Source organism: Colobus angolensis, unplaced genomic scaffold, assembly GCF_000951035.1.
Source record: "Colobus angolensis palliatus isolate OR3802 unplaced genomic scaffold, Cang.pa_1.0 Scaffold300, whole genome shotgun sequence".
NCBI lineage: Eukaryota > Metazoa > Chordata > Mammalia > Primates > Cercopithecidae > Colobus > Colobus angolensis.
Window position 1 is genome coordinate 1,685,942 of NW_012116267.1, and position 23,648 is coordinate 1,709,589.

A 23,648-nucleotide genomic window follows, 5' to 3' on the forward strand; every position below is an offset into this window, starting at 1 on the left:
ATTGGTGAGAATAAATTAAAGAGAAAAAATTGAAACATTTAAATCAGCCCCCACTGTGAATCCATACTTTCAGAAATTTTACCTTTTTCCATTAGTATATCTTAATGTTTTCCCTACCTACAACTAGATACCCTTTGTAAATGTTGAAAACAAAAGAAGTAACCTTGGCAAATAGTTGAGAACTGAGTTTTATTTGAATATACTTTTCTCTTACAAGACCAAATACAGTTTTTCTTCTAAAACTCTGTTATTCCATTTTCTTTCAATGAAATGCTCACAAAACCAGAAGGCTTGGGAAGAGGCTCACAGCACCTAAGAGTTGCTGAGTCCGTATTCCTTTTTTCCCCTGTGGCTTTTTATATACGCTCCTCGCCTGAGATTTCTGGATTTGATTTCAGGGAGGTGAAATCTTACACCCCTGAGTCTCAGTGCCAGTTTCCCAGGACGAGTCAAAAACTGCAGCTGCTTGGAGGTGAGAATCTTCCAAGGCTCCAGAGGCCAGCTCGCTGTCCTGTTCATTTGCTGACATGCTGCCGGGAGCAGCTTCAGAGAAACCAGTTCTATTCTTTGGGTGATTCAGCCAGTCTCAAAATAAATAGGTAGCCGAGTGCAGGGAGAAAGAACTGGAAACCACTGAAATTTGAGTCTTGAGGGCCAGTCTGTTCTCGGGAGCTGCTCTGTTGAACTCTAAAAGGAATCTTGAGCCCTGGGCGAGGGAGTGGCCTGGTCTGATGGAAAGACTGCGGGCCTGCCAGTGGAGTCTATGTCTGGCCCTGCCTAGCTCGGTGAATTTCAGCAGCTCATGTCTCCTCTTAGACCCTCAGAGGTTCCTCATCTACAGAAGGAGAAAGAAAAGGAGATTGAATGATTTTTAAGGTCTTTATCAGCTTCTAAAAGTTTGATTTGATGTTTGTAGGAGCAGTTTGTTCTTTCAAAGCACCATCTTCTAACCTCAGGAAAGAGAGCCCAGGGGTCACTGGGGTGTCCTGCCAAGGTGGGAAGACAAAGATGGTGACTGAAAAGGTGGGGGTGGGGCAGGGGGAGAAGGGGGAGAAGGGGGAAGAAGGGAGAATGGATCAACTCACATCCCAGGCCGGGGAAAGAGATGAATGAAGGTCCACGCCAGAGTGACATGCTGTAAGTAGGGGAAATCTTCCTAACTAGAGTTCCCATGACTTTGGCAACATTTGAAAAAAAAAAGACATCCTTAAACCCACAAAGTACTCAATTGTCCAAGCCCCAGCATGGCCAACTTCCCAAAGCTGGCCGGTCAGAGACCTTGGTGTTAATTCCTCAGCCAACTAAAAAAAGATGGTGTGAGTTCTGTTGACTTAATTGTTGGAGTGTTTCTGAGTGGGGCCGCCTCCCACCTCTGCCTCCTCGCAGTATTATGGGCTGTTCTGCATTACCTGCCCTACCTATCTTCACAATCTAGCCGCAAACAGCTTCGGTTGACCACACCACTTCCCTATTGAAAGTTAATACTGTTTGACTCATTCTGTGTTACTAACCTGAAGCCAAAGAAAACAAGGCAGAGAATAACTGGCTTGTATGGAGTTTGGAAAGCTCTCGGAGGCCCCGCTTTCAAAATCCTATACAGTAGCTTTACTATATCTCTCCGCGGCAGCTGCTGAGAAAATGAAGGAAGCAGAAGTGGTTAAAAAAGAAGTTGGGGGTGGGGAAGAGACTGGGAAGGGAGCGGTGCGGGGTCCCCCTCCAGCTGGGAAAAGACGGGGTCATCTGCGGCAGTTTATGAGGGCTGTTGCTCTGTGCTGAGGTCTTGCTTTGACACACCAGGGTGTTCGCACAGAAGAGGGACTGTTGACGGAGTTAAAAGGAGAGGAAAGTTCAAAACAGTCGTTGTAAAGGCAGCTCTCCTGTTGCCTGCGTAACACAGAGGAGCTGGGAGGCTGGACTCACCAGGTCAGGCAGCCATAGGCAAAGACTGAAGCTGGACAGGTCAGGGGGAAGGCGTGTACCTTTCGAATCAGGAAGGAATTGAGGAGGGGGAATGTTGCCGGACAGAAGGCTGTCCTGGGCATCCATCCTTGCCTCCATCCCTGCCCCTATCCCTGGCAAGGATGGAAACTTCCCTTCCTTCATTTCCTAACTGGCTCAGATGTGGTCACCAGGGTGAATAGGAGGCACTAGTGTCTTGGAATAAATAGAACTTCCCCTCCCAATGTTACCTGGCAGACAGTGGACCAGCATCTTCATCACCATGCTGCGGCTCTTTGGGAGTCTAGGCAAACAGTCACTTGCCCATTCAGGTAACTGGTAGAAGAGGCCTCCCTCCTCACAGATGCCCCTTCTCAGCAGGTGGCTGCTTCTGGCACGTGGACAACAGTGCATAGAAGTGAGCCTGATGCCTGAATGAGGATGTCATGCCACAAACAACTGAAAACCTTATGTGTGAGGGAGGGCCAACGTTCTGTTCAAAACAACTAGCTGCTGTTGGCTTTTGTACTACTGAGTACTCAGGAGCTGTGAGTGGCCAGGGTGCCCTGGCACAGGCTTTGCCAGGCCAGCCTAGAACTTCAGTTGGCGTCTGTGACAGGAGAGAGGGTCAGAGTCAGATGCTGTTTCCCCGCTGTTGGGAAAGTCCCTGAGGCCCAGCGGGCAGGGCTTAGAAACAGGAGGGAATTTCCTTCCCTCTTTTTAGAAGTACAGAGGAGAGATCATCCTCCACACTGCTGGGTAAGCATTCCAGAATAAATCTAGTCAAGGAAAGGGGCTCACTCATTCATTCGTTGACTCACTCATTCATTCATTTGTCCAGCATTTATGGAGGCATCACCCAGCCTTGGAAGGGCCCTGCATTTACCTCTGTCCTGTCCAAACATGTTCAGTGTCTGCCAATTATGCATGAGATCTGCTGCTGCAGGAGGGGAACTGAGATTCCTGCAGGGAGGTTAGGAGGCCAGTGTGGAGAGCTGCAGTGCTGGTGACATGCTCACGCAGGCAGTGTGTGTGCGCCTCCGAGATCATCTTCTCCTGGCCCCCAGGTCTTGCCTGTCCACCCCAGGGATAGCCCTGCCGATGCCTGAACTCCAAAGCCAGGTTAGAAGCTCCAGGCAGTGTTCTGTGAGTCAGTGCTCATCTCTCCATAGTGTGCCACCCACCGCCAACACTTTCTTTCCCTTCTGCAAGTCGCCTTCTCTTTAGAGTCTGTCCCTGGGCAGGAACTACTCTGATAACAAATCCGTGTCCCTGGTGGTTACCACTCTCTGGTTACTCTTCAGTTACACTGTAACTGGAGGTTTCCTTGAGATAAGACCTTAACCTAGGGAGGGCTGCTAATAGTTGGGATTATAGGCTGGTAGAAGAAGAAAACCTTGAATTGAGAGCTGTCTGCATCCCCTTTTAGGAAGCTGCCTCCACTTCCCGCACAGAGGGCTACCTCTGGTCAAGAGCAAAAGCCAGCAGGCGGCTTCTCTGCCCTGAGCTCAAGTTACCTCCTTAGTCAAGAGACAGAAATGGACAGTGAGCCCTGGCTACCGGGGATGCAGATTTAGATTTTGAGTGCTCTGCTTTTAGGAGAGGCCCAAGTCTCCAAGAGCTCATGTGAGTGGGCGAAAAATTCCACTGCTCATGGCAATGAGCCCTGGACTCAGGGAACAGAGTTTTGTCTGGGTTTTTGTCCCGTGAGTCTTGGGCGCACGGTGCAGGGAGGATGGGGAGGGGCAGGCCTGTGTGCCTCTCTGGCTTGAAGCTGTGTTGGTTGTTGATCTTGCCTTGGCCAGCCTTTTCTCTCCATCGGCTGTTGCTTGCTACACTTGTCTTGGCCCATGTCCTGAGGGCAATCACGGAACGATGTGTGTGTGTGAGTGGATGTATGGATGTGTGATGTGTGTATATGTATTATGTGTATATGTGTGCATGTCGGCATGTGTGTATGTTTGTATGTGTGTATCCCCATGTCTGTATATCTGCCTGTGTATATACACGTGTGTCCCTGTGTGATATATGTATATGTGTGTGTGTGTGTCTGTCCCGGTTTGTGTCTGTATGTGTATGTGTGTCTGTGCATGTATTAATATATGTGTCTGTGTGACGTATGTACATATGTGTCTGTGTGTATTTATATGTGTGTATCCCCATGTGTGTTTTATGTCTGTGTGTCCAGGTATCTGTGTGTGTGTCTGTATGTGTTTACATGCATGTGTGTGTTTGTGTGTATGTGTCCATGTGTGTCTGTATGTGTGTATATATGTGTGTGTCCATGTGTATCTATATTTTTGTTTTGTTTTGTTTTGTTTCATTTTTTGAGACAGAGTCTCACTGTGTCGCCCAGGCTGGAGTGCAGTGGCGCAACCTTGGCTCACTGCAACATCTGCCTCCTCTGTTCTAGCAATTTTTCTGCCTCAGCCACCCAAGTAACTGAGACTACAGGCGTGCGCCACCATGACCAGCTACTTTTTGCCTTTTTTGGTAGAGATAGGGTCTCACCATATTGGCCAGGCTGGTCTCGAACTCCTGACCTCATGATCTGCCTGCCTCAGCCCAAAGCGCTGGGATTACAGTTGTGAGCCACCACGTCCGACCGCATCTATATGTGTTTATGTGTATGTCTGCGTCTGTGTGTATGTGCATGCATGTCTGTATGTGTGTATGTGTGTGCATGAGTGTGCCATGTGTGTTTTTGTATGTCTCTGTGTATGTATGTGAGAGGGTACTCACTACAAAGAAACAGGAGAAGCTGGTGCACTTTGCCTATGTCAGGATGCCACTCTCAACTCAGCAAAAGAACCTTTGACCCATTGTTTGATTTTTTACTATGAAAACAAATGAGTTTTCCTGACTGAATTTGTTTTGTTTTGTTTTGTTTTTTTGAGACGGAGTCTAGCTCTGTTGCCCAGGGCAGAGCACAGTGGCACGATCTCAGCTCACTGCAAGCTCCACCTCCCGGGTTCACGCCATTCCTGCCTCAGCCTCCTGAGTAGCTGGGACTACAGGCGCCTGCCACCGCGCCCAGCTAATTTTTCTGTATTTTTTTTTTAGTAGATATGGGGTTTCACGGTATTAGCCAGGATGGTCTCAATCTCCCAACCTCGTGATCTGCCTGCCTCGGCCTCCCAAAGTGCTGGGATTACAAGCGTGAGCCACCGCGCCCGGCCTTTTTTTTGGAGATGGAATCTCCCTCTGTCACCCAGTCTGGAGTGCAGTGGAGTGATCTTGGCTTACTACAGCCTCTACTTCCCGGGTTCAAGAGATTCTCCTGCCTCAGTCTCCCAAGTAACTGGGACTACAGGTGCAGGCCAACATGTCTGGCTAATTTTTTTATATTTTTAGTGGAGATGGGGTTTCACGATGTTGGCCAGGCTGGTCTTGAACTCCTGACCTCAAGTGACCCACTTGCGTCGGCCTCCCAAAGTGCTGGGATGAGCCACCATGCCCGGACTGATTTAACTTCTAATGAGACAATTCTCCATGAAACTATGCTCAGTTATGATATTATATTTTTTCTCAACAAGAAGTTTTCTCTGTAGTTACATTTCAGCTGAAACCTTTAATGACAACTTCCTTCACCTGAAATGATTTCTACTTTCCTACAACCTAGTGGAGGGTGATTGGATGGCACCAATCATGAAGGACCTGAGTACTCACTCATTCATTCAGCCAATATTATTGAACCTACTAGGCTCCAAATGGTTTTGTAGGTGTTGGAGAGACATGGCTGTGCAGAAAAAGTACAAAGTCCCTGTCCTTATGGACCTTACAGTCCCGTGGGTGCAGATAGACCCTGGGTAACATTAACACGTGCTATGGAGAAAACCTAAGCCAAAGGGCTAGGGATTGGCTGGATGGGGCACAGTCTGCAACTTAAAAGGGGATCTCCAGGAACTCCTCAGGGAGGAGATGACATTTTAGCAAATACTTGAAGGGTGGGAGGGGTCAGGTCCACAGGAATCTCAGGGAAGAGCTTCCTGAGCAGCGTAAACAGTTAGTGCAAAGGCCCCAGGGGAGTGACATGGGAGCAAGGGCAAGGGGGCCACTGCTGCCAGAGCAAAGAGGGGAGCTCAACCCATCTGCCTTCTAGTTTCAAGTAGGGGACATTTGCCTTAGAAAGCAGGCTTAAGAAAATGCCACCTTGCCGGGCGCGGTGGCTCAAGCCTATAATCCCAGCACTTTGGGAGGCTGAGGAGGGCGGATCATGAGGTCAGGAGATCGAGACCATCCTGGCTAACACGGTGAAACCCCGTCTCTACTAAAAAATACAAAAAACTAGCCGGGCGAGGTGGCGGGCATCTGTAGTCCCAGCTACTTGGGAGGCTGAGGCAGGAGAATGGCGTAAACCTGGGAGGCGGAGCTTGCAGTGAGCCAAGATCCGGCCACTGCACTGCAGCCTGGGCAACAGAGCGAGACTCCGTCTCAAAAAAAAAAAAAAAATGCCACCTGACCTCAGAAACCTGTGCTTTATGTCACCTGAGAGGCCACTGTAGGACCATGGTTTGGGAAGGCCCAGAGGAGGAAAGCCCCGTGCACAGGTGGACCAGTGGGCACTTGCTTTCCTGTTACCACCCACAAGAGTACAAAAGCTCTTCCCAACCAAAGGCTCTGCTATTCCTGCTGGTGATTCTCTGGGGCTAAAGCAGAACCCCTCTAGAAATCCCTGAGTGAGTAGAAGGAATTCCTAGGAAGTGGAGGCATCCTAGGGGACTTGCCAGGATCCATCCACCTCTAGGAGGCTTAGGGGCACGAGCTGGAGGAATGGGGGCCTGCACAGGGAGTGTGGGCGGGGTGGGTGACGGGTACTCACCTAGGACTTATATGCCTCCTGCCACTGATGGAAAAGGTGGGCATTCAGGGCAAACGTATCATTGTTTCCTAACCCAGACAAGAAGCTGGGAAATGAGAGCCTGGATGCGTGTTCCGCAGAGTGGCTTTCTTCCCAGGTGCAGCTTCTGACAACTTCCTAGCAAATTTTAAGGTGGGTTTAATGTCCCACTCCCTCTGGACTCAGCCTTGGGATGCTAGAGGGGGAGGGGTGAAAGCAGAACGGAATATCCCAGTCAGCAGGGTAGCACGAAAGGCTCTGTGAAGGCTTAAGGGAGAGAGGAGAGCACCTTTGAATACTAAAGCCCAAGGTCACCTATAACTAACTGTCCAAAGGGTCATGGATGAAACAGCTGGAGGCAGAGGGAGAGTGAATTCTTAGGACACCTTGTGCAAAGCTGCTGACCCCCAGCACACGGAAAGGTGAAGCAGGCCAGGTGGGATCCCAGGCTGGGCGACCTGGTGGGGATGAAGACAGAGCTCTGAGACCAACCTGACAGACTTGGCACTGGCTTCCGGAGGCCGGGTGTCTGCCTGAAAAAAGTCAAAGGGAAAACTCTGAAAGTCATAACCTCATTCGACGTTGTTCAAGAAAGACCGTGCTTAGAGCCATCCGACAAGAACCGGTTGAGTAGATAATCGCAGCAGATATAATTGCTGTGGATGCTTTTAGAGTCCCTTGGAGTAATCCTTCTTAGTCTCGTAATTCCAGGCTTACAGATATGGAGCCTCAGTGATGAAGAGACTTGTTCTTGTCCACAGCAAAGTTTGGTAGAAAAGCAGATTTAGAATGCAGAATTCTTAACGCCTGCACTAGCATTCACATTTCCCTGGGACCATGTTGTTTCTCTAGAGGGGAGGAGGATTGTGGCATCTGCATTAACACCCGGTCCTGTGGGCACTCAGAGAGCTTAGCTGCTGCATTTGTGGAATGGAATAAAGGTTCCATGTAACCCTTCCCTGCCATTCTCCAAAGTCTTTCCATAGATGGCACAGCAGAAGTTACTTCCTACTTGAGAATTTGGGGTTCTCAAATTTGAGACTATCACGATAATCAGACTGATTGTCATGACAGTGACTCTAACAGAATGTGCCCAGTTATTGTGGGAGACAGAGACAGTCACACACCTGCCTATCTGCAGGGCAGAGTTTGGGCATTTTCAGCTGCTCTGTGTGTATTGAAGAGTTAAAAAAATGAAAAGACGGCCACATAGTTATCACCAAAAGGAGGCCGTCAGTCATTGCTCGTGAACACAGTCTAAACACAGTTCAGGCATATTTAGTTCATGTGTTTTTCCCCAGCACACAGCAAATCAGAAGCAGGTAGGAGAAGGGAAGCAGTAATGCACAGTGGAAGCCTGAGTACCAGAGGGAACTCTCCCTTCCATGCAGGTATTCCCAGTGTGCTGCCTGTATCGGCAGCCTCAGCATCACCTGGACCTTATTAGGACTCCAAATTCTCAGGCCCTTCACCCCAGACCAACCTACCAAGCTAGAATGCCCAGGTAATTCCATTGCCCGCTCAAGCAGGTGAAACACAGCCTCAGAGCCTGCAGGCCACAGTGTGGCTGGGGCTGTCTTCTGATTCTACACATACACTGGGAGCAGAAGTGAGATGGTCGAGGCAGAATGCAAACGTTCAGGAGCTTTCATGTCTCTGAGATCTAAAATTATGTAGCATTGTGCACTTCTCCTCTCTGTTCGCTTTGAGTTCACAGAAATGTGTATTTCTAGGTGCACTGAGCGCACATCCCGAGTGTGTGTGTCGGTGGGTGTTGAATTTGTAGGTGCACTGAGTGTGCATCCCGAGTGTGTGTGTCCGTGGGTGTTGAGAGTGGGTGTGTTTTCAGACCTGCCGTCTTCCTGTAACTGACTTTGTGAGATTGGGCAAATGACATAACCTCTCTGAACCTCACTTCCCACACATCAGTTAAAAACCAACGCTGATTTCTCTGGCCCTTCTCCAGTTCTGAAGTACTCTAGCCTTGTGGTGTTGTCTTAGCGTAACAATATGAGAAGAAATTGGGGCGGGGGAAAGTGAGGCTGCCCACAGTTATGTAGCACTAGGCAATATATAAGCATGCATATATAATATGAATTAGAATGTATATTGACATTCTATATACCATCATATAGTTTATATTATATAGTATATATAATATACATGTGATATATAATATTGAACAATATTTCCCAACATTAAATTAGCCAGCAGATGGTTAGGTTTGCAATTAGGGAGATTTATTTCACCACCTGCAAGGGGCTTCAGGAAGGGTCACATTCAGTACTGTCACTTTGAAATCCTAATGACCCCGCAACCTAAAGGTTAGACTCTGATACCAGGAAGAGTAAGCTGTTCTCTACACACATTGATTTCTTTTCCATTGTCATAAAACAGGAACAAATCAAGGAAAGAAAACCCCATATTTTTATATCCAGATTCATGCAGTGAGTATCCAATTGACTGGCCAACGTCTTCTGAAATACAGATGTCCTTTTAAAATTGACTATATAAAATTCTTATATGCTTTTAGAAGAACCACAATTTTATACATGTATATACAAATATATATATATATCTTTTTGGTATTATGCTTTTGCATAGATTTGGCTCAATGGCTCATCATGACAGTCTTCTGAGTATATACCTTCCTCATTTTTCTGCTGAGAATCTATCAAGAGAACTAGTAAACACATATGAGAAACGTAGACTAATATGTTGTTGACTGCCAGAAAATTCTTTATTCTCTCTAACCACAAATTTCCAAGAAACGGTGACAATTTAACCTTATCTAGTTTCTTTAATGGAAGATCATATATTATATTTCTGTTACTTACAGCCACAGATCACAATGGTGTCTTTAAAAAGGCAGCTCAGTTATCAATGAGATATGCATACCTGCTCAGTTTAGTTTGTACAGCAGAAAAGTGAAAGCTGGTCTCACTGTCTGTCACAAAATATAACATTTAAGGATGCCCTAGTGAGCAGCCAACCCCAAAAACAACAGGAATGCCTTTGGAATGAAGTAAAATTTAGCAAATGGCATTGGCTTATTTGTATTACATATACTTTTTCACCTTTTTTGGATTTTTATGACTCTGCATACATAGTAAAATTCCAACCAAGTACTTTTCTTTTTTTTCAAAAATGAGAAAATGGTAATAGAAGAATTTAGGATGTTTTTCAACTCTGCTGAAGATTAAGATGTCCCAGTGTGAAATCCTGATGTGCCCACGACTTTAAGCACCCTCCTGTAAACATTCACAGTTGACTTCAAACATGCTGAAGAAGCCAAGCTGCCAGCATGCAGGTGTTCAGAGCTGCATCCTGGTTCTACCCAAGGGCTTGACCCAGGGTTGAAATCCCTGCTGCCCTCTAAAGCCCAGTACTCAGTGAGAAAGAAGAAAAGTGAATTGGATAGTAGACATTTTCCATACTCCTCTATTTCTAATTCAGGGGGCAAATGAGCCTTTTAATTGAACACAGATACAGGAAACTGAAGACATAAAGTATTCATTTTCCCCAGCTTGAAAGTTTATATCGGAAGTTCCTATATTTCATGCAAAATATTGCTATCAGGCACATGAGGTCTGATGGTTTCAGAAAGTAAGAATTAGATGTTCCTTTGATCTAGCTTATAAGTGCATCCGAACCACACCTTGAATATGATAATGCTTCTCATTTCCCCTGTGCCTTGGTGTTACAGCTCTCCAGCAGCATTGTGAGCCTGAGGGTCAAGACCCCCTACTAAGGCAATAACGTTCCTACTTACTCCCAGGAACATATGTGGGGAGAGTAGAATGGGCTCTTCCCCAATCCTCCAGCATTAAACTCAGCCCCGAGACTCCCAGGGCTTAGAAAACAGCTTAGAGTGAAGAATTGTTTTCTCTGGGAGTTATGCCTGAACACTTCTGCTAAGGCAGACAGTCATCAGTTAATCTCTATAAATGACTACAATTTTGGCAGGTATCAGCTGGTATAGAAATTGCTTACAAGTTAAAGCTCTCATTTCTAAGTTTATGGTAATGAGGGGGACTAATTAAAAGAAAAAACAAACAAACAAACAAAAAAACCTCACGTTGTGCCTGACCACAGGACTGGCTTACCTGAAATGATGATTCCTGTTGGGTGTGTCCGTGGCACAGGTCCCCACGCTTGCTGGCTAAGAGAGACACAACTGGCAAGAGCCTTTCTTCCAAGGCTGATTGTAGACTCTACCACATCAAGTGCTGTGTATTCAGAATGACCTCGCTCATATCACTCCCCTGGGTCACCCACTGTCCTTGAAACAGCGTTCTTCAAACATGCCACTAAGTGCCCGAGGAATGTGAAGTTTTGAAATGAACACAAAACCTGCCAGCAACCTTTGCTGACTGGCATTATTTCTGAGGCAGACAGCTCTCCACAATCATTTGTCCTGCCTTCTTCTTTCCCCTAACTTGTAATGCCAGGCATTAGACTGTGGTAGGAGGTTAAAGGGCTGAGTTATTATGTTTTGAATGGTTGTTCCATTGGAATTGTTTGTTTTTCTGCAAGAAAACTGCAGATTCTTCAGTTTGATCATCAGGAAGCCAAGGATCTATGGCAGAGATAAGAGGAGGGAGGAGCTAAGGAAGGCTTCATCCAGAGGCACTGAGTCACACCATGACTGACCAACACAGGGCGTTCTAGAAAAAAGACGTTTTCATACTTCTGAGGGAAAGGGATGATGGGAGTTGCTCCAAGACCTGGCCCCATGGCCTTTCATCCACAAAGCCGGTGCTTAAAATACTCAGCCGAGAACAGGCCTCCCACATGTGTGCTGAGTCTGCGTGACTCAGGCTGTTTGCGTTCAAGTCCCCTGTTGTGGGCTGGAGCGCTGAATCAGAGTCCAGATTTGCCTTGGTGACACATGACAGGAGGGGGCGTAGCATTTGAACTACGCAAATATTATGCTTAAGTATTTTTCCTCATTTTGGAGCCAAACAGGTCTCGTTAATGATAAAATCACTGCAATATAGTGGGCCCTTTTTTTCTGGTCTGGAATTTGAGACAGTGTCAACTGTGCCAAGGGGCCTGGCAGCAGGATGAAATGGCCAGCCGTGGAGATTTTCAGCCATAATGCAAGTTATACCATTTAATTTTATAATCGTAGCCATCGGGAGCTGGACTACAGTGCACTTCTCGTGGTCTGCTCTTACCCCAGGCTGTGGGAGTGGAATCAAGGGAGCCTCTTTCTAGTCTAGGATTGGGTCAGGGCATGTGAAAGAGCACTTTATGGGGGCAGCGGGCAGGCTGCTTCTCAGTCTGGCTTTGGGGACAACAGGGAACAGGGGTTGTGCAATTGATCAAGGACTCTTTATTGGAACCATAAGGCTGAGGAAGCAGCAGGCCATTGTTTTTAACAGAGAAATGAATGGCCCAGGCCTCCTGTGGCTACATCCCTACCTTGGAGCCTCAGCTCTGCTTGACAGGACTGGCTCTGGTTTAAGGACATTTTGAGAAAACCATAGGCCCCAGTCCCCTGTGAGTGGCCTCTGCTTGCTGCTTGCTGGTGACAGTTGTTTTGGTAAAGAGCATGATGAGGACACTTGTTATCTGTGTAGACACTGAGGGGCCCACCATCCCATCCCACCAGTCCTGAGCCCCCTGGGGAAGCTCACCAGATAGGCTACAGCTACCTCTGGGCTCCAGGGGGCCTATTCTGCTGGGAATATTGGACAAGACACAGGCGAGGCCTTCCTATCAACTCCTTCTTAAGGGTACACAAGGGAGTCGGCTTTGGAGAACAAGGAATGCTTGTGAAAAGCCTGTGAGGAGAGGGAAAGGGAGAGGAGCTGAGGGGCTGAGGATGCCCTGCATGTACCTGGAAATCTGACCTCCCCAGGGGCTGGGGGTTTGCAGCCACGCCTCATTTCCTCTTGGAAGGAGCCCTGCCAATAAGCTGCAGGGCCCACTTTGCTGCCTCTAAAACCAGCCGGTGGTTGGGTTTGCAGTAAGGAACAGCCGTTCTGATGCCCCTGGGGGCCACCTTTCCTGGCTGCCATAGCATAGTCCCTGGCATGTGGCCATGTGCCCACAATTAATGCACCTCTTTTTCTCCTAGCATCACCACCACCACCAAGTTCCGTATCCCACTGAGTTGTGCCCGTTGGAAGTGGGTGTAGAGGGTTAGGGAGGGTGCTGAGGCCCAGACTGGGGGAGCACTCTGTGGGCAGGGCAGTGAAAGGGGGCCCGTTCTGCTGAGAGGACAGTGGCCCCAAATTCTCACTGGCAGCTAGCCCAATGGGCAAATCTCTACCGAGTCTATGTTGGGGTGAGGGGAGAGAGGGGAAAGACAAGAAAAGCCCCAATTTTAGGAAATCCACAATACTTTTTCTGATCTCTTCCCTCCTTCCTTCCCTGCCTCCCTTCCCTCTTCCCATCCCCTCCCTTCCCTGCTCCCCACAATAGGACATCGGCAGAAACTAGATGATCAGACCAAGCCCGGGAGCTTGTCCTTTTCCGAGCGGCTCAGTGAACTGGAGCAGCTGCGGCGCACAGCCATGAGGGTCAGCCCACACCACCCAGCCCCCACGCCCAACCCTCGTGCCTCCCTGAACCACTCCACTGCCTTTAACCCTCAGCCTCAGAGTCAGATGCAGGGTAAGTACCAGACGGAGCCCACTGCCCACCTCTCCTGCACCTGGGCCACCACCCACAGCTGGGTCCCATGTGCAAACACCCTCCCAGACCCACTGGGGTTTCCCCTTGATGCTCAGACAAAGGCCTCGAACCAACAGCACCACCTGGGAGCTGTTGGAAATGCAGAGTCTTGGGCCCCACCCCAGACCCACCGAGTCAGATCTTCCTTGCAACCAGATCCCCACAAGGAAAAGCACTGCTACAGAGGATACGAGGAGCTCTGGGTATGGATATCCATATTGGATAGATAGCTCTCTTGAATTTTTTAAGAGTTAGCTTTGGCTATGCTATTTTTTTACCTACCCATTAGACTTGAAGACACACACACAGACACACACACGTCAAGCAAGGTGAAGATGGGGATGTTTCAAGTTCTCGCTATTGCCAGATTATTTGTGGATTTTGTATCTAGTGTTTTTTTTTATTAATAAGAAATAGTAGAAATATATGGATGCCATCACATCAAGGGTGTTATTCGCATATCAATATAGATTGCAGGTCCCCCTATCCCATGGGGCTAGCTGGCAATTACTAAAGCACTGTAAGATGCAATAATTGCCTGAGGCCCACTGTGCCCAATTAGATAACACAAGAAGTTCATTTACACTGTAGAACCAGTGACGTCAATGACTGTTTGCTCTGTGATACCGTTTCAGAAATCCAAAATGCAGACTTTTCTCTGTGCCATGCAGGATGCAGCTGTGTGTGATAGGGTTTACAGTAATATTTCTTTCTCAAAGTAGCAGATTTGTTAAGGAAAAGATAAGCAACACATCTGGGGGAAAGGGCAGGTGGCCAGCAATCGATGTGGGAGCTCCTTGCCCCTCTCAGGCAGCAGGAATTAGCTTCCCCAGGCATTTTCTGTATGTGCGTTGTATTGTGGGATAGACAAATATCATCTGTTCTTTTGGGTTTCCAGGCCAATAGCTCTCTCTTTTGGGTTAAAACATGGGTTCTCAAAAGGCAGGCCCACTGTCTCCCATAGAGCTTGACAGCCCATGCCATTTGTTCTCACAGTTAGGTTTCTGGGGGAGGCTCTTTTACTTGACTGGAAAATTTCCAAATCAATCTTCCAAGAAGATACTATGCACACAGCTAAGTGGCCTCTCTGTGGAGTAACCCTTTTGTAAACAAACAGAAACCGAAAGCTTGATGTTTTGGGGGGCTGCCTGTCATCTATAGGTTCATTTAGGTGTATTTAGGAAGAGGATCCATGAAGCCATTGGTTTCCTGTTACATAATAATCATTAGTAATGACTTCAAATGTGTACATTGATTTTTTTAAATTCCAAAATACAAGCAGATGTGGTAAATTAAGTCAAATGGTTTGTTAAGTGAGCAAGATGGGCTTGGGGCGAAACAATACTTTGCTTCCAAAGAGAATACAGCTCTCAAGGAGATTCTTTCATCTTGCCTTTAAGGTCATTTAAGCTAATTCTCATCATCTATTCATGTGTAAAATCGAAAGGAAGACTGTTTTCTTAGTCTCTCATTGCCCAACTGGCCATTTATACTACTAGGTTGATTAAGGGATTTGCCTTTTTCTGCTGATATGGGAACAAAAAGTCTTGAGCATTTTTAAAGGCAATGGAAAATTCAGCCCCATGGGGAAAAATTGAAATTGTCACCATTGAGTTGCTCTGTTTTTTGGTGAAGAGTGAATCTAATCCGATTTCCTTCTTCATCAGATATGCCTCTTTAACAACCACCAAAAAAAATGGGGACAAGTTGCACATTGAATTCTCATCCTGAAGCTCCTGGGCAAAAGCATTATTGTGGACCGTGTGATGAGCATTCGTCAGCTCTTTGGAGTCCTGTATGCTTAGCAGAGTATCAGGTTTAACACTAAGCATCGCCCCTGTTGTTCCTCATGAAAACTTTTTACTTCTGCAACATTTAAGAAATCTTAACTCCCTTTTAGAGTTCCCCAGGGGCTTGGTTGCTACTCGGAAGAATGTGTGAACTATATTGCTTGTGTTCTTTCCTTCCAAAATATGAATTTGATATTTAGTACTGCACTTGTAAAATTTCAGGAACAACTTTTGAAAAATAAGTATCCAGAATATTTTCATGTGAAACCACTTTTCTTTTTCCTTTTGTTGTTTCTTTCCTATAAGAAAACGCTGTTTTCCACTAATCATGTTTTGAGTAGACCCTTGGGCTCTTTCTCTTGAAATTGGAAAGTTAACAGGCATAATATGCAAGTGTTGTTCAGCCAAGACCTTCAGTTTGTTCTTGACATGTAGGAAAATGCTTATTTTCCAGGCTCAGCCCTGAAGTTTCTATGTTATATTTACAAAGATACTTCAAGAAATACAGCACGTGTTTATGGCTGTCTTTGAAATGGCAGTGGTAGTTTTCAGAAAAATATCCAATTTGTCAGAGCAGTTCTACAGCGGTGCTGTCCAGAAGCATGAATGTTTTTCAGCTTTACAGAAATGTCAGTAACTGGGGGTTTGGAGAGCTTGCTGGGATTTATAGAGAGGCTCAGGAACCCTACCTTGCTAGGACTTTATTGGAAGGGTTATGCCAGCTCCTCTAACTCTGTCAGCAAGAAAATACTGATATAGAATAGCACCAATACTTACCTAGAATCACATGTACTGGAGGGTCACTCAAAATAGACATCTCAAATTATCTGAAGCGTGGTACAGATTGAGAGGGGGCAGGTTGCCATGCCACTAAACCACTGTTTATTTGTTGAGGTCTTAACTATTAAAGGGCTGAGGTTTATTTCAACTTCCTATTTTACCAGGTCTTAAACTTGACTAGAAAGCCATTTTGTCATGAGTAGACCCTTGGTCTACACATTTCTCCCAGTCAAGAGACCATCATTAACTTCTATGATCCAAGTCTTAGAATTTTTTTTTTTAATTTATTTCAAAAGATAGAACAGGGTAGATTCTAGAGCTGGTGGTACTGATGCCTGGTTCAGTCACAACTCCCGCCTAGAAAGGGGTTTGGGCAATCCGAGTGAGTGATTTTAAAATTTCACCCCGATTGACCAAATATGATGTATCACATTTAAGGTGTCGTAATTTCCTCCTTTCTGGGAATATGAGGATGGAGTAATAGATGCTGGTACAGAAAACTGAAACCTAGATAAACTAGGAAGCCCATTTTGTTGTTCTTCTGCATGCTGGTTGTCATAAACATGTAGGAGGAAGGTTTAACTCTATTTTTTTTTTTTTTGAGACGGAGTCTCGCTCTGTCGCCCAGGCTGGAGTGCAGTGGCACGATCTCCACTCACTCAGGCTCCACCTCCCAGGTTCACGCCATTCTTCTGCCTCAGCCTCCCATGTAGCTGGGACTACAGGCGCCCCCCCACCACGCCCAGCTAATTTTTGTATTTTCAGTAGAGACGGGGTTTCGCCGTGTTAGCCAGGATGGTCTCAATCTTCTGACCTCGTGATTCGCCCATCTCAGCCTCCCAAAGTGCTGGGATTACAGGCGTGAGCCACCACGCCTGGCCAAGGTTTAACTCTTTAACTGGGCCAGTTGTGAGCTATTTTGACATGGGTCAGACATTTGTATATATCATTCCATTCCCTCAACAATCCTATGGTATGGTTTATAGACAGAGAAATCGAAATTCAGAGGTTAAAAATTGCCCAATATCTCAAAGATTGTAAGTGATGAACTTGGATGCAAACCCAGACCTTCCTTGCTACAGAGCCAGTGCAAGTGGGGAGGCCGTTCCCTGGGCATGCACTCTTGGGTCAAGGATCGATTTACTACAGGGCTGACCAGTGTTGAGAAGAATCTCAATCACCAAAGGAGGGATGGAAGAAGTGTTGGGCTATCCACTCACTTGGCATTCCTGTATTGAATGTGTTCTATTATAATTAGATGTTGATAATAATAAGAAGAATTTTGGGGCCAGGCTGTGTGGTAGACATCTTAATAAACTGTCTCCTTTGGTACATGTGCATTCATTTGTAAAGTCTGGGAGAAAAGAAAACTCAGAAGAGTGCATCTCTAAATAGGAGTGAAAGAGGGTATACAAGCAGGGAGAAGGCTTACCAGCCCCTCTGTTTACTTTACTGGGGCCATTGCTTCCCTACTTTTGAAGTTCATTGGGACCAAGCACTTATCATCCAAACCCAGTCAACATCTGATCCACTTTTATGAGTGTGCCTGCCTCACTTTGAGAGTTCCATATGGCCAAGAGGGACCCCGACCTCTCAAATCATCTCCTGATTTTTAGTATTCCAAGTAACTTTTGTCTTGCTAATGATTTTCCCCAAAAATTAAAGTTACTTAGGAAGGTCTATATTCTGGTGCTGCTGTCTGCAAAACTCTGAGATACTGAAACGACTCTTTCTCAGTTGTATGGAGTTATTTAAGTCCGTCTGAGTCTCTCTTTATCAGCTGGATAGACAAAAGGAAGAAAACCTTTCCACCTTCCTGTAGGAGGAGGAGATAAATCCTCTTTCCTGCCTTGGAGGTAAAATATCCAACTGCATTGCATTGCTTTCCTTTCTCTCTCTCTCTCTCCCTCTCCTTCCCTCTCTTCCTTATTCTTCTAGCAATTTGAAGTTTAAAAACAAAGGGGGTAGGGGCTTTTTTATTACCTTGGAAGTGGAGGCTACAATCAAACCCTAGAAATCCTCATATGTAAATCTATAAATGGTCATTTAATGGTTACACAAAGCAACATATTCAGAGTGTGAGAAATTAATTTATATGATAGGCTATAAACATGAAAGGTGAATGATTTTATTTAAAAATAACTTTTAACAAGGTGTAGTAGGGTGTAAGAGCCTTTCCAGGTCTACAGCGTTAAAATCTTACCCTGAAAACAAGCCTGAATCAGGTGTTCACAGGAATAACTAAAAATTATTAAAGGAAAGAAGGGAGAGAGAGAGGAAATGAAAATCAGTGGGATGACTGCAGAGATTCACTGCAGGGCTTGATCTTAATGATAAAATATTTCTTCTGTACACCGCATATGTTCTGAACTTTCTCCTTAGGCTTGTAAATATGTAGGCCAGCACACCCATGCACTAAAAGGTTTCATTTGGAAGAATAATAGTTTCAGCAAAGATGTAGTTGGAGCATGTCTTTGATATTGATGGCCACATATCAGAAGGCTTGAGCTGGGAATCTAATAGCCAAGAAAGATAGCAGACCATAGTGGCTAAGAAAGAATGAGGGCTCAGCAGGCAGACTGCCTTCGTTTCTACCACATTCACTATAGGACTTTTGGCAAGTCACTTAACCTTTTAAAGCCTTAGTTTTCCTATCTGCAAAAGGGGAGTAATACTTATGCTAGCAAAATCCTAGGACCGTTGTGAAACATAAAGCAGTGGACATTAGAGCCAGCCCATGGTTAACATGCAAAAACTGTTAGCTGTTATGATCAACACCAATAATATCAAGTTGTCTTAGTCTTATATATTATAGACTGGGATATATATAAAGAAAAGAAGTTTATTTGGCTCACGGTTATGGAGGCTGGGAAGTCCAAGAGTACAGTGCCATCATCTGCTGAGAGTCATCCCATGGCAGATAGGTGGAAGGGCAGGAGAGCATCTGTGAGAGAGCTTGCTTTTATAACAAAGCCACCTCCATGATAACTAACTTACTCCCTCAATGGTAGCATTAATTCATTTGTGAGGATGGAGCCCTTATGACTCAATCACCTCCCAAAGGCCCCACCTCTCAACATTGCCAGGATGGCAACCAAGTTTCCAACATATGAACTTTTGAGAAGACACATTCAAACCATAGCATTCCACCTCTGACCTCCCCAAATTCATGTGCTTCTTATTTTAAAAAGACATTTTTTTTTTCTTTTTTTTTGAGACGGAGTCTCGCTCTATCGCCCAGGCTGGAGTGCAGTGGCTGGATCTCAGCTCACTGCAAGCCCCGCCTCCCGGGTTTACACCATTCTCCTGCCTCAGCCTCCCAAGTAGCTGGGACTACAGGCGCCCGCCACCTCGCCCGGCTCGTTTTTTGTATTTTTTAGTAGAGATGGGGTTTCACTGTGTTAGCCAGGATGGTCTTGATCTCCTGACCTCATGATCCGCCCGTCTCGGCCTCCCAAAGTGCTGGAATTACAGGCTTGAGCCACCGCGCCCGGCCTTAAAAAGACATTTATTCCATCCCAGTGGTCCCCAAAGTCTTAACTCTTTCCAGCATTAACTCAAAAGTTGAAAGTCCAAAGTCTTGTCTAAACCAGATATGGGTGAGATGCAAGGAAAAATTTAAAGCACATTCCATTAACTCTGAGGCTGTGAAATCAAAACAAGTTTTCTACCATACTTGCAAAATGTAATGATGGGACAGACACAAGGTAGAAATTCCCACTCCAAAAGAGAGACATAGGCAAGAAAACAGGGGTAACTGGTCCCAAAGAAGTTCAAAATCCAACAGGGTAAACAATCTTAAGTCTTAAAACTGGAGAATAATCTCCTTTGACTACATGTTCTGCCTTCTGGATACAATGGGGCTAAGGCTAGGCCCCCAAGGACTTGGGTAGCCCTGCCCCTACAGTTTTGCTGGGCTCAGCCCAAACTTCACCTCTCTCAAGTTGAAGTCTTGTGTCTGCAGCATTACCAGGCTGGAGTTGTACACTGGTGGCTCTACAGTTCTGGGTTCTCAGGGATAGCCCCAATTCTGTGTCTCCATTAGGCATAGCCTTAGTGGGCACTCTCTGTGACAGCTTCAACCCCACATTTCTGTTCAACATTGCCCTGGTAGGTACTGTCTGCAGTGGTATTCCCCTGTGGTAAGTCTTGGCCTGAGCTTCTAGGCAGTCTGTGGCATCCTTCGTAATCCAGTTGGAGGAAGCCTTGCTTCCACAGTATGTATTCTGCATGCCTACAGAATTAGCACTACACAGAGACCATCAAGGCATACTATTTGTGCCCTTCAGAATGGCAGCCTAGGCTACACCTAGGTGCACTGAAGCCACAGCTGGGGTGACCAAGGTGTGCTGCACCAGGATGCAGGAAGCAGAGACTAGAGGCAGCCCTGGGCAGTGAGCCCATGAAGGGTGCCCCAGGCCTGTCCCCTAAAATCATTCTACCCTCCTAGAGCTCTGGGCTTATGATGGGAGGAGCAACCTCAAAGATCTCTGAAATGCTTTTGGGGGTCTTTCTCCCGTTGTTTTGATTGAGTAGAATCTGGCTTCCTCACATGTAAACTAATCTCTTTGGCAAATGGTTGCTTGGCCATACCCTTAGTACTCTCTCCCAAATACACTTTCACTCTTTATGTGGCCAGGCTGCGAATCTTCCAAATTTTTCCATTCTGCTTCTCTTTTAATTGCAGATTTCATCTTTAAGTCATTCTTTTGCTATCACATCTCACTGTATGTAGTTAAAAGTAGCCACACAGCAGCCTCAATGCTTTGCTGCTTAGGTATTTCTTCCACAAATATCCTAGTTCATCCCTCTTAAGTTCTGCATTACATTAAGTTGTAGGACACAGACACAATTTCACCCAGCTCTTTGCAACCTTATATGTTATAAATATGGCCTTTACTCCAGTTTCCAATACCTTGTTCCTCATTTCTATCTGCAGCCTCATCAGAATGGCCTTTACCAGCATTCTACCAGCACTCTGGTCACAGACACTTAAGTAATCTCTACAAAGATTTGGACTTCCCCTAGTTCTGAGGTCTTCTTTCAGACCCCTCGCCAGAATTGCCCCTAATGGCAGAACCGTTCTTGGCAATGCAGGCTTTTTCTAGCCTGCACCTCCAAACTTGTTCAGCCTTCACAGTTATGCAGTTCCAAAGCCACTTACACACTTTCAGGTATTTGTTGTAGTAACAACCCCACTTCTTGGTACCAACTTTCTGTCTTAGTTCTTTTGTTAAAACAAATGCCTGAGACTGGGTAATTTATAAAGAAAAGAAATTTAATTCACAGCCAGGCACAGTGGCTCATGCTTGTAATCCCAGCACTTTGGGAGGCCAAGGCAGGCAGATCACTTGAGGTCAGGAGTTCAAGACTAGGCTGGCCAACATGATGAAACCCCCATCTCTACTAAAAATAAAAATAAAAAAAATTAGCTGGGCATGGTGGCACATACCTGAGTCCTAGCTACTCGGGAGGCTGAGGCAGGAGAATCGCTTGAGCCGGGGAGGTGGAGGTTGCAGTGAGCTGAGATCATGCTACTGTACTCCAGCCTGGGTGACAGAGTGAGACTCTGTCTCAAAAAAATGAAAAAGAAAAGAAAAGAAATTTATTTCATACAGTTCTGGAGGCTGGGAAGTCCAAGAACATGGTGCTGGCATCTGGTGGGGTCCTTGCTGCATTAACCCATGGCAGAAAGCAAGGGGCCCAAGAAAGCATATGCAAGAGAGAGCTTGCTTTTATAACAAAGGCACTTTAGCAGTAACCCACTCATATGATGATGGGATTAATCCATTTATGAGGGTAGAATCCTCATGACCCATTTGCTCCCTGCAAAGGCCCCATCACTCAACACCACCACAGTGGGATCCAAGTTTCCAACATGTGAACTTTTGAGGACACAGTCAAACCACAGCACAAGTATATTAGTTTCCTGTGGCTGTTTTAACAAATAACCACAAACTTGGTGGCTTAAAACAACAGAAATGTATTCTTTCTTAGTTCTGGAGGCCAGAAGTCCAAAATCAAAGTGTTGGCAAGACCATACTTTCTCTGAAGCCTCTAGGGGAGGATACTTCCTTGTCTCTTCCAGCCATTGGTGGCATTCCTTGGCTTGTGACTATATCAGACTGTATCATTCCAACCTCTTCTTCCCTTTTTATATGACCTCCTTTGTGTCATCTCCTTTTTGTCTCTCATAAGGATGCATGTTACTATATTTAGACCCACCCAGGTAATTCATGATGAACTCAAGATCCTTCACTTAATTATAGCTTCAAAGGCCCTTTTCCAAATAAGGTCACATTCACAGTTCTGGGGGTCAGGAAGTGGACATATCTTTTCCGGAGCCACCATTCAAACTGCTGTATCTTTGTACAGAAGATAGGGGACATCAGACCATTGACCAGGCACAGCAGGTGAGTCCAGAGATAACTGTCCCAAGTTCATCCCCCAGAACAAACAAGGTGGACAGGTTCATGTGAACTGAGCATCTCATGCACAGATGCCCCAATCGTGTTACTATAACCTCAGTCCATCATTTGTTTGAACCCAAAATCATAGTACTTTTGTTTCCCAGCCAGAAAAATGTATGATTGTTTTTAGATGAGATCAGATATTTCTTAATATTTTCTAGAGCACCTATGCTGATGGAACCAGAGGTCCTGACAGTGATAGAGAAAGAGCTGTCTTCCCTGTGTCCAGGGAGCAGTGCCAGATGGGAAAACAGGAGGCGCAGGTGCCTCTTGCCCTAGCCTCCAAAAACTCATGACAGCTTAGATGGTAGGAACAGAAGATGACATGATGACCAAAGCCAGACAGTTGGGACGGACTCAAGAATTTGACCACCCAAAGTCAGGCATGTCACTGTTGTTTTGAAGCAAGCTGCCTTTTAAAAAAGTGACTTTATTGCCAGGCATTGTTGACTACACACCCATTTCAAAAGGATGGTGATTTACAAATCACCTGAAGATAGCCTTTCAAATTTGGACATTTAAAAAAGAAACTTTTACTGTAGTCATGAAGTAGTATCAAAGTTTACCAAAAGTTTGTATTGAGAGGAAGAACAAACAGTATACGCTAATATGAAAAACAGCTCTACTTAGAAAGCTACTTTTTGTATTCTTAGAAAGCTACTGCTTGGGTTTTCTTATTAGGCGTAGTTCTCCAGACTGAGTTGGTTTTACTCATCTGCATGATTTTTTCTTGCCTTATGGAACAGAAATTCAGACCCACTCGCATTCAGTTATTTTAGGGCTCTTTAAAATCCAGTGTTTGTGATTTAAATGATGTGGAGGGATTTTCATTACCTCTGTCTTTGCTTATTTCCCTCGGCCCTTAGAACACCCCACCCCGACTTTTTGGGAAATTGACGGAGGCAGAGGGTTTCACCTGCCTCACTTGTCACCAGCCCTGTTACATTCCTCCTTCCAAGACTTAGCCTAACAGGGACCTTCTCATTATTGAACAATTGCCTTCAAAGCAGTAGAACAGCCCAATTGTTATGGAGATTAAAGATACTGATTGCAAAACTCCTGTAAATAAAATCTTCACTGACAAACCCAGTTTCTTTTCATAGACTTTTGTTCCGTAATCTCTTTCTGGCAGAACATCTCATGTTT

At 45.7% G+C, this 23,648-nt stretch overlaps 1 protein-coding gene across 1 annotated transcript in view; it reads left to right on the plus strand.

Annotated features, from left to right (window-relative positions):
* RUNX1 (runt-related transcription factor 1) overlaps positions 1-23,648 on the plus strand; it is a gene marked incomplete at its 3' end in the record, with an annotated part of 257,544 nt that overhangs the window by 201,496 nt on the left and 32,400 nt on the right. The window contains exon 6 of the mRNA XM_011950027.1: positions 13,211-13,402. Coding sequence (XP_011805417.1) covers positions 13,211-13,402 — 192 coding nt within the window. The remainder of the gene's footprint in view (positions 1-13,210; positions 13,403-23,648) is intronic.